The 12,041-nt window shown below is 36.1% G+C and overlaps 1 protein-coding gene across 5 annotated transcripts in view; it reads right to left on the bottom strand.

Moving 5' to 3' along the window:
* Positions 1–299: 299 nt before the first annotated feature.
* TBC1D19 (TBC1 domain family member 19) overlaps positions 300–12,041 on the bottom strand; it is a 155,674-nt gene continuing 143,932 nt past the window's right edge. For 3 of the 5 annotated variants that reach the window (XM_032853725.1, XM_032853720.1, XM_032853747.1), the window contains 3 exons: positions 6,841–6,956; positions 1,721–1,791; positions 300–726 (listed from right to left, as the gene is read on the bottom strand). In XM_032853725.1, the coding sequence (XP_032709616.1) occupies positions 652–726; positions 1,721–1,791; positions 6,841–6,956 (262 nt within the window). In that variant the 3' untranslated portion in view covers positions 300–651. Of the gene's footprint in view, positions 727–1,720; positions 1,792–6,840; positions 6,957–8,214; positions 8,266–12,041 lie in introns of those variants that run through there. The other 2 variants (XM_032853731.1, XM_032853740.1) reach the window with 2 other exon arrangements.

Consider the following 12,041-nt stretch of genomic DNA (forward strand, 5'->3'; position numbering starts at 1 on the left):
GAAGTCTGAAGGGATCACTCCATAATTTTCTTTTTTCAGAAAGTGATGAAGAAAATACTGTTCGATGGAGACAACTGTCTTTGACCTGTGCCACTGAGACCTTTCAGGGAGAAATAAAGTGGAAAGGGATCTAGAAGATCTCCGTGAGACAAAGTCGCTAAGAACACCAAAGTACATTTGAATTCCATTAACTTTTCCAAATCTTCCCAGTCTACTCCACCCCTGGCTCTGAGCGAAGAGCAATTTACAAGACAAAATGATACATTATCTAGAGACAAATTTACAAACTGACATCAGAAAACTGTCCCAGAGGCTATATTACCTCTTCAAGTTTATTACAGTATCTTTAGTTCTTATTGCATATATTGTTACATGCCTTTTACAAGTCAGGAGTATATATATAGTATGCTCAATTCAGCAGAAGTCATGTCTATTGCTTCTCTTTTGAAAACCAGCAGCATGCAGTGCAGTATTTGGTGTGCGGAGTTATTGTTTCAAAAAGTGAAAAACTACTTAGGTTTAACTGAAGAGGGAACATGATCTTTATTGGCTTATATGCAAAGTTTCATTTTGGTTTTATGCAGAGTTTGCATAGTTCATGATTATTTTCTAATGAAAAACTAGATGTGTTGTCAGTGACCTTGAAGAAGATCAGGTGACAGTAGCAAACAGAAAAATTTGAAGAAGAGGCATAACTTTTAAAGTAGAAAGGTCAGCAAGAACTGCCTGAAACAAAAGAACAAAAAGGATTATTAATATCAGTATTCTAATGGGCAAGGGAAGCCACAACAGAAACACCACTGCAATGTAAGCCTGGCATTGACCCCTCCTCTAAGTTCTTCATGTGTGTCCTAAATCTGTACAGAAACTATAACCTCCCTTCTCTTTTCTGAACGTATTAATGTCAGAACATGGGCAAAATGCTAAAACCTGCAGTAGAAAACAACCTGGACTTTTGTCTTGAGCCTTCTTCAAATATACAAGGTAGCAGGAGTTTATAAGAGGTCTAACATTTCAACTTGCTTCTATAAATAAACGTACATTATGAATCTTGGTCCCGTTATTCTAGTATACGGAGTATCTGGCTTCAGGAAATCATTTGGAGATGGAACTAATGTTTATTCAATTGCAAGATGCATAAACATCCTCTTCCCTTTAAACAAAGAATGTAGGCAGCTATTTTAGGGGTAATATTTAAATTTCTATGTGAGATAACAAATAGACTAATATGGTAAGTCACTATTTAATTGAACTATGTTTCAACTGAAAACATATTGAAAAGAAACCAGCTTTAAAGAATTAACTCATTATTAAAAATAACCAAAAAGGCTTGTATCTTTACTGTATCATCTGAATGCATGCTCTTTAACTCTCTCAAATAGTTTTTCTTTGTTCTAGCAGAATACATAATAAGAAAATAATAAGAAGATGCAACCAAAGACCCAATAGTCGCTACTAAAATTACTGGGTATCTTGTTTCCCATAATGGTTATAATGGTTTCCTGTAATAAGCTTGTTTGTGATTCCTTCACATGAAGATTGTCTTCAACTAAGGAATTTCGAATACTTACTATGACTTAGATTGGAACTTACAGGTTTTAACCGAGTTAAAAAATTAGGTTATGAGTAATGTGTGTCCTATGCATCTGAGACTAAAGGGCCTGAGCCTGGCAATCTCTCAGGAACTATTTCCATCCCCTCCGAGTAAACTTATCCTTACTTCAGCTGCGGCCAGTGATGTCACCTCCATCAGGTTCACTGCTCGGAAAGCAAACACAGCAGCTGCCAGCACTGGAAAAGAATGCACACTATTTCAACAGCCTGACACACTGCCTGCGATGCCCACACCCCACCAGGAGAGCTCAGAACGCGCGCTTTACATGACTGCATGCACGCATTCTGCACGAAGGCCTCGTGTGGACTGGAAGTTGTCTCTAGAGGACGGAGTGCCTGATGGCTAGATAGACCAAAGTCCACAGTTTTGGAAAAAAGGAAAATTCAGTGGTCTTAAAAGAGCCATTTTATAAATTGCTTCTTTCCTACCTATCACTTAAGTTGTAAGTTTTTAAATATAAATAAATAACAAATACAATATAATAAATACAGATAAATAAAGGTTTATTTTGATGCAGGTATTTCTTACTAATGCAACAGGATTCTGAAGTTATATGAAGACTGTATTTTTAAATTCATCAGATTATGTTTTGTATGTATGAAGGAGGTGTCCTGATAGACATGTATAATAAACCTTTTCTTAAAAAATATTTTTTTAGTATTTTGTTATAGTTACACTTTTATATTCAGCATTGCCTTTCATAGAGTGTCATAAATGGATAGTTCTGTGGGGAGAGCTGCTGTGGACTGATCCTGAAAGTTATATTAATGTTGGCTATAGGAAAAAGAAGTTGAAACTTTGAAAAAAAATCATAGGACACCTCACAGGTTAATAATGTACACGGAGTAGAAACCAATATTTGTCATATCCATCATATACATGTGACAACGTGTAATCCTTCTTACTACATAATCTGCCATAAAACCCCATGTGACGGAATGCATCATACTGAACAGCAAAAGGACCCAAGTAAGAGGTGGGTACCCTGACCCAGAGATGGTGCTGCCTCAAGATAACTCTTGATCTTCCCTTATTTCTTCTTTTTTATCACCAGTGGTGGTAGTTTCCTCTCTACCCAATAAGTCATTGAAATTTGGGAAATAAATGGTAAGGAATCTTCAAAATTATTGAAAGACTGGCTCCCAAGTATATGGCACAGCTAATGCAAATATATATATATATATATGTATACATATATATACACACACACACATATATATACATATATATGTATATTGCCAGATACATATATATACACACACACACATATATACATATGTATTTTAAGTACATTTTTACTATGGGAAGAATAATAATAATGCTAATGATAATTTTCACTCCAATTCTATGAGTTAAGTACCACTGCTAGCCCCATTATATTAAGATGGAAATGGAGGCCCAGTGAGTTGGGAGGACATGTTTGGAGTCCCACAGGTAGAAAATAATAGATTGAAAACTAACCCTGGCTCTGGAGCCTGCACATCTAACCATTCACTCTGATGACTTTAGTGAGATTGAAGGTAAGTAGTAATGACCCTTCCCTGATATGAAAATCTGGGTGCTCTCCTATGAATCGTCATCTCTGCTATCCTTCAGAATGGTTTTCCAGAGATGGCCTGAAGCACAATGCTATGGTGACCCTGGGCTCTGACAGGTAGGTGGCTGTGCCTGAGGAGTGGAAGTCAGCATCCAGACCTCTTAATTTCCCCAGACAGACACTGAGTGCAACCAGACCAGACTGGGAAACATAGGCATTTTTCTAGGGTACAACAGATTTTGGACAGTCTGACAAAAAAAACCCCAAAACCAAAACCAAAACAAAACAAAAAAAACCAACCAAAAAAAACAACAACATTGTAATTAGTTAGGAAAACTCTGAGGAAAAAAAAAGATGATAGCAGTAAAACAAAATTTAAAAGGTCAGATCAAGCTGGGATTATTTAATATGTAACAAGGGATACAAGAGATCAGGGACAAAGAATTTACCTTTTAACTGAAAAGGAGAAAACTTAAGCACTTTAAAGTCACTAAGCTTCTAAATTTATAAGAATATCAAAGAAAAGAATTTCTGTGGACCAGCAACGTCTTTATAGATTCCTAATATCTGGAATCATTTTGACAATGGGGACATTTGAGAAGCTAAGGACTGTGTGACTGTTACTTCCTTTTTTATGTGTGATTTAAGAGAGTTGGTGAAAGCTTGACAGGATGGCCACATTTTCTGCTGTAGCAGGAAAGAGTTTTACATAGCGGGAAATTGTTTTTCCAAAGGTAGATAAGAGGGAGGAAAAAAAGATCAGTTCACTAATTGACCTCAGCATCCTAAGTGCTTATGTGCTCATAACCTTTATTTATCTTGGTGTCACATCACAGAAGTTCCTTTGCGTCTGCTTCATGTTTGATTTGCCCAGCCCTTCCGCAGAACACATTTTTTTGTCAAGGAGTAAAAATCTCCACTTTGTAATATTCTCAGCTGCAATCATGCTTCACAGGAAACACAGAAACTCTCACATTTACCTGTAGTTTTTTTTTTTTTTTTAAGGATTTTATTTATTTATTTGATAGATCACAAGCAGGCAGAGAGGCAGGCAGAGAGAGAGGAGGAAGCAGGCTTCCTGCTGAGCAGAGAGCCCAATACGGGGCTCGATCCCAGGACTCCGAGATCATGTCCTGAGCCGAAGGCAGCGGCTTAACCCACTGAGCCACCCAGGCGTCCCTTACCTGTAGTTTTTTAAGCTATTCCCATCATTTTAATTCTAAGCAACTCTATCATAAGCATCAAGACACCTATGCTTTAAACTGTTTTTAAAAAGACCCAATTAATTTAAAATTAAAGCCAGTAATATTTACTAACAATTTCAAAAGACTATATAATGACTAACTTGAGCAAAAAAGGTGGCCCCAAAATATCCATTTCAAAAACATCTGAAATAATAAAAACTAATTTGGGTGCACCTACATGAAATGATCTAACCCGTGGCTCCTTATTTGGATTCATGGTAGGGGAGTCCCCACCAGTCTAGTTCCATTTCTAGATGTTCTATAATTCTTCTCTGTTGATTTAAAAAAAGACTCAGGGAAAGGGGATGGGTACAACAGTGCAGACTGCATTTCTCTACCTATCAGCAGTAACATTTTTATTAATGTATTAAGTCACAGCAGAGTACTAGTTTAGAGCAAATGCGTTATTCAACATTTCATTTATTTCTCTCTCACTTGAGAATTTGCTGGGGAGTGGGGTGTGATAAGTCACAAAGTGAGAAAATTTAAACTGAAAGAGGTCTTGAAGTTCTTCCAATTCAACATTTCTTTCCCAGTAGAAAAGCTCTTAACTTTTGGGTGACAGTTAAAAGCCCATTCTAGTTTTAAAAAATCCTAATATTAGAAGGTACTTTCTTATACTGAACCCCCTTCTTTAACATGCTCTAATATCTTTTTGCAATAATATAAAAAGCTATACACAACACTCTTCAAAATTTATGACATACCCAGAAGAGGTTTATTTGCTAGAAAGTCTAAAATCCTGTTGCCTGAGAAATGGTAGCAGAAAACAAGGCTTCTTAGCTTGGAGAGTAGAAGCTTTGGGGAAAGGCAAGAGTAGAAAAAACATGATGATGACCACGGTTTAACAGGAGTACATTATAACAAGGTATATTGTCCAGAAGTGAAATGGGCTATGTTGGTAGACAAGGACTCCAACACTGACGAGTACAAGCAGAGGATGAGAACTGCCTATCAGAAACATCTAAAAGGAGTCATACCTGAGGACCTCTAGGATTCCTCTACCTCTAGATTATAAGTATCACTGCCATTCAGCCAAGAGAAATGAGGGCAGACCCTTCTTTCCTAAGTCGTATCTGTGTGGGCTTAAAACCCAATTGAGATAGAAGGATAGTAGGAGTTATTAACATCAGTGAGTGGTATCTGTGATTATACCAAGGGTGACATTGATCTTCCTGGCACTTTATTATTACTGTAATTTTCCTTTTTAAAATGCCATACAATTATTCTAGACCTCTCAGCATTCAAGAATATGTTAATATGGTACCTAAAGAATCTTCTGCAAGAAAAGGGTCTTCTTTAATTAAGCACTATTTCCACAAACCCAGAGAGGTGTCTTTACAATGCTATCAGTATAAGGTAAGAAAATGAAGGTCTCACACAGGTTATATAATTTATTCAATATTACACAACTGGAAAAGGTTGGACCCAGCACTCTGCCAACTTTTCTACTCTCCATCCATTATTGTGAAAACCTTGTGCTATTTATCTGAACTTCCTGATAATCCCAATGATTAAAAATAACTGAGCCTATTTTGGATAAGAGAAACAAAGTAATATAATTAACAAGAAATCTGTGCCCTATGTATTATCATACAGTTGTCTTGTGTGTATATCTATTGTAAGAAGTACTTAATTATAACTAAAAGATAAATCTGTGGCTTCCTAGAAAAAAAAAAAAATATTTTTTGGCTTAAGAGAATACCTAAGAGGGGAAACTCAACCACCAGGAGTCAGAGACTGTTAGCAAAAAGGAAAAGGTTGGGGTGCCTGGGTGGCTCAGTGGGTTAAAGCCTCTGCCTTAGGCTCGAGTCATGGTCCCGGGGTCCTGGGGGATCGAGCCCCAAGTCGGGCTCCCTGCTTGGTGGTGAGCCTGCTTCCCCCCCTCCCCCTGCCTTCCTCTCTGCTTACTTGTGATCTCTGTCTGTCAAATAAATAAATAAATAAAAAATCTTTAAAAAAAAAAAAAAAGAAGGAAAATGTCTTGAGTTCAGTAGAAGCTGAAGTCCAGGAGAGCTGAGATTTCCACTCTGTAGGGAGGCTCCACGTCAGTGTGGATTTTAGGCAGTGGTTGGGAAGGGGCACAGCCCAGACGCAGAGATATCAGGGAAGCCAGGAACAGAAATGGAGTATACAACCTGCCGCATGGACGTCACAGAGGTATAGAAAGTTCTGGCTCAACTAGAAATGAGGGAAGAGAAATGGACTTTCCTGGGAGCAAAGAAAGAAAGACAAGGAACACACTAGTGTTGGGAAGGTACAGAGAAGTATCTCGATCTTAGAACTTCAGTACTTGTTTTCTAAGGCAGACAAAGCTATTAAATATTTATGAATTAGAAATGACAGATAACTATAGACTCAAACTGCAGTTACAGATGATGAAAGTTAGAAAGGAAAAGGGCTTTATTATAGAAACATGTGTTTTACAAACAAGCACTTATTACCAGCAAGAATTTCCAGAGAGTTGTATCCTAGGATTCTATCCCACAAAAGCAGGAGTTGATCTGTAGCTAAGTATCCAGAGAAAGCTCGAACCATCCACTTAAAGGATATGCGAAGTCTGTAAGCAAAGAAAAAAGAAAATGCTTCTTAACAGGGGCTTTTCTTCTTACAAAAAGGCAGTATCAGAAGAGCCAACCAATTCTACTGTTCAGGTAACTTCTCTGTAAGGCTTAGAAATCACCTGATTTTAAATTTCACACGCCCTCTTAAAAGCTGCAGAAGGGTAATGGTGAGAAACCATGAGTCTTCAAATTATTGGTCTCGACATATTAAGAGGAAAAATTTGACCTGCTGTGTTATATAGTTCAGCTTTCAGAAAACTCACTTCTATGTTCTGTTTTTAGGGTCTGAACTCATTAGGTATCAATGAGGTGGTCTTAAGAGTCAATAGTTCTTAACAGTTGGAATCATGATTATTTGAATTTTTATTCAAAATGCTTGAACAAGTGCTTGCTAGCTGTACGCTTTTCCAATTCAATGCATTATATGCCTATATTTTTTAGTCAAACGGCTACATAGTATGAATAAAATAAAACAGGCAGGAGTCTTTGAAGATAAAGAAAAATAGTTTTAAAGCTATAAAGGACCTTAAAACTAGATTTCTGACTTCAAACCCTCCATTTTAATGGGAGGTTATCAGAACTCTGAAAGGTCAACCAGAAAATTCAACTGATTTTGCAAAAAACGACAAACAAACCCCCTGCCAAAACCCAAGAGATATGGGATCTCATTACTTATAAGTAGGTTATGTTATAATAATAATTTCTCTCTGCAATCAGGAAATGAACTCTGTACTATCTATTAGCATCTAAACATCACTCGATTGCCCCTGAGAGGTGCTAGGCAAACTCTTTGCTGGAGCTGTTACAATATTACATAGGTAAATATCTGTGCTATTTTCTTAAAGCAAGAGAACGGGACCTGGAGATTGCCATTGTTAATGTGGTATTAATTCTCTTAAGACCGAAAAATACCCCTAGGTTTTCAGAAATTCCTCAAGACTAGATAACTATTATTCTAATATAACAAAGTACATGCAGAGAGTAATATTGACAAATTAAACTTTTTGGTTGGTTTTAAGAGTATCTGTTTATAAATGCTGAAGAAAGTTTTGGCTACCAGATATTTTAAATTTAAAAAGATCATTTGACTTTTAAGTCTAAGTTATTAATGTCATCCAGTTTCATTTTACTGGATCCCTCATGGCGTGTTATTAGAACAACAGCACCACACACTGTGCTCCACCCATATATAATGCAGAATTAGTTTCTTGGAAATAGTTTATTGAGGTATAATTTATAGGGAGTAAAATTTACCCTTATTAAGGCACAGTTCTATGAGTTAAGAACCAAATGGAAACTTTACAACTGAAAAATACAATAACAAAAACAAAACAAAAAACAACCTTCACTGGATAGATCCAATAGCAAAATGGTAATGACAGAGAAAAGAAACATTGAATTTGAATATAGATCAACAGAAAGTATCTAATTAGAAGAGTAAAATGGATTGAAAATAAAATGAGTAGAGTTTCAGGGACCTCTGGAATGAGACCACAAGTTTCAACATTTGTATCACTGGAATCCTAGAAGAAAAGGAAAGTAAGTATGGTGCAGGAAAAAATATTTACAGATACATCCTAATTAAACTGCTGAGAACTAAAGACAAAGAGAAAAAACATTTTTCCTGAAATGTTTGGCAGAATTTACCAGTAAAGCCATCCAGGGAGTTTATTTGAAGGTAGAATGTGATTAATTAAAAAATGTATAGTGTGAGCCCTAAGACATTGTTATGGACTAAAAGTTTCCCGTCATTCCACCAGCCCCCCATTCATGTTGAAACCTACCCCCAGGGTGCCTGGGTGGCTCAATTTGTTGAGTGACCGCCTTCAGCTCAGGGCATGATCCTGGAGTCTGCTGATAAGTCCCGCATGGGGATCCCTGCTGGGGGGGGTCTGCTTCTCCCTCAGACCTTCCCCCTCTCATGCTCTCTCTCTCTCATTCTCTCTCTCTCTCTCAAATAAAAAAAAACAACAACAACAACAAAAAAAAAACCCAAACCAAGACCTACCCCCCCAGTGTCATGGGGAGTAGTCAAAGAGGGAGGGTCTTTGGGTGGTAAGTGAAATGAGATAGTTAGAGAATGAAGCATTCAGGGTTGGGCTTAGTGCCTTCATAAGAATCATGACAGAGTTAAGTTTCTCTTCTCTGCTCTCCACCATGTAAGAATACAATAAGAAGTTGGCAGTCTGCAGCCTAGAAGACTAGGCTCAGTAGAACTAGAACTCAACCATGCTCTATCACCCTGATCTTAGACTTTCAGTTTTCAGAACTGTGGGAACTGTTTCAGTAGTTTATAAGCTACACAGTTTATGGTAATTTGTTATAGCAGACTGAATGAACTAAGACAGGCATCTATCAAAACAATGGTTTAAGAAAGGTATAAATAATAATCCAATAGTAGAGATAAAATGGAATAAAAAATACTCGGTTCAAAAGCAGGCAGGAAAAGAGGAAAAATAGAATAAAAAAGACAAATAGGGGCGCCTGGGTGGTTCAGTTGGCTAAGTGTCTGCCTTCAGCTCAGGTCATGATCTCAGGGCCCTGGGAACGAACTTGCTGAACTGGGCTCTCTACTCAGTGCGGAGCCTGCTTCTCCCTTTCCCTCTTCTTGCCACTCCCCCTGCTTGTTCCCTCTCACTCTCTGTGTTAGTAAATAAGTACAATCTTTCAAAAAACAAATAGAAAATGTCTACCAAGATAGTAGATGATATTAATTGCTATTACTTTAATCAATAAAATCAATTATAAATATAAATGGAATAAACACAACAATTAAAAAGACAAATTGCTGTACTGGAAGGCCCAGCTATACTTTTGACAAGAAAGCCACTTAGAAAATAAAGAAATCGATAATCAATACACTAAAACCAAAAGGACATATGAATTATAATTGAAAGAAAGCTGGGATGGCTATATCAAATGCAGTAGATTTATTACCAGGAATAAAAACATTAAATAATGATAAAGGGACCAGTTCTTCTAAAAACAGAGCTTCTAATGCATGAAGTAAAAACATATATAGCAATGAAGGAAGAAATAGACACACTCCCATTAATAACTGGAGACATTTCTTTCTCAATAATTAATAGAGAAAGTAGACAGAAAATTAATAAGTCTATAGAAGGCTTCAATATTATCAAAAACTTGACTATGTTGCCATTTACAGAACATTCTGCTGAATACCAGTAGAATATGAATTCTTTTTAAGCGTACTTGGAATAGTCACCAAGACAGAACATATTCTGGGCCATAAAACAAACTTCAGCACATTTAAAAAATTGAAATCTCATGAAGCATGTCATCTAATTACAACATAATTAAAATAGAAATCAATAATAGAAAGGTTTCATAACTTTCCAAATATTTGGAAATTAGACAACACACTTCTATATAACCCATGATCAAAGAGAAAGTCACAAGCGAAATTTAGAAACACTTCAAGGGGCGCCTGGGTGGCTCAGTCAGTTAAGTACCTGACTCTTGATTTTGGCTCAGGTCATGATCTCAGGGTTGTGAGATGGAGCCCTGCAACAGGCTCTGTGCTGGGTGGGGGTGTGGGGGGAGTCTGCTTGAAATTCTCTTTCTCTCTCTGCCCACTCCCTATGCCCCTCCCACACACGTTCTCTTTCTCTTGAAAGAAAGGAAGGAAGCAAGGAAGGAAGGAAGGAAGGAAGAAAGAAAAAGAAAGAAAGGAAAAAACATTGTGAATTGAATTAAAATGAAAACACAACATATCAAAATTTGCTGCGTGGAGGTAATGTGGTGCTTTGAAGGCAATTTATAATAATATTCCTTATATTAGAAAAGAAGAAAGGTCTCAAACTAACGATCTTTAAACTTAAACAAGAAAACAAGAGCAAAATAAACCTAAGGCAAACATAAGGAAGGAAATAATAAATATAAAAGCATAAATCAGTGAAATTGAAGACAGAAGAACAATAGAGAAAATCAAAGAAAATCAAAGAAAACCAAAACATGTTTCTTTCAAAGAAGAATAAAATTAATAAAGCTCTAGCCAAACAAGAAAAAAGAGAGAAGATATAAATATCAATCTCAAGAATGAGAGAGGTGTTGTCACTGTGATTCTCTAGATATTAAAAGATTAATTAAGAATATTTAGGGAATATTATGAATAACTTTATGTCCATAAATATAACTTAGATTATATGAACAAAGTACTAAAGCTTATTCAAGAAGAAACAGATAACCTCAACAGTCTTATTATCTATTAAAGAAATTAAATTCTAATTAAAAACCTTCAACAGCATCAGTTTTAATTCATAAAAGCCTATGAGAAATTGATTTCTAGCTTGACAATTACATTTTTACGCTTTCTTCTACATAAGAATTTTAATGTTTGCTGTAAGTCATTGAAATAAATGTGTTCCGTTTTCATGATTAAAGAGTATAAATTGGCCAAAAAAAAAAAAATCAGGACTTTAGTTTTAAGCAGTAAACTAAATGTCTTCATCCTAGTAAAGCTTCATTATATACAAATATCCATTGCACAAGAGTAAAACAGAAGCCAATTTACTACAAGTTTAAGAAAAAAAGACTTATGTGCAATATAAAATATTTCTGCCACATTCTTGTTTTTATCATCTTAATCATTAACAGAATCTTGTTTTTTAATGGCTACAAAGGAAAGAGTATAATCTCAGTATTATCAATGGATGAAATGAGGTATTGTTTTATAAAAGGTATTTCTAAGATCTAAGATGTCTGACATTCAAGATCTAAGATGTGCTTTAGAGAAAGTATACATATATGTATAAAATTTTATTTTATTTACATATATATACACACATACATATGTATGTATGTATAAAATCCTTGACTATTGAAACAACCTCATGAGGTAGGAATTCTCTTGATTTTAAAGATGAGGAAGTTGAATTATCTTGATTTAAAGAAAGAAATTCAGACTTAGATGAATTAAATAACTTCATCAGGATTATACGGCTTAGTAGATAGAATTCAAGTCCTGGCCTGTCTTTTAAACTCACCCACTCATCCATCCCTCCATCCATCCATCCATCCACCCAATCCATCCATCCACTTGATGTGGATTCAAGTATGGA

This window comes from Lontra canadensis, unplaced genomic scaffold (genome assembly GCF_010015895.1).
Source record: "Lontra canadensis isolate GAN:19392208 unplaced genomic scaffold, GSC_riverotter_1.0 scaffold1, whole genome shotgun sequence".
Lineage (NCBI taxonomy): Eukaryota > Metazoa > Chordata > Mammalia > Carnivora > Mustelidae > Lontra > Lontra canadensis.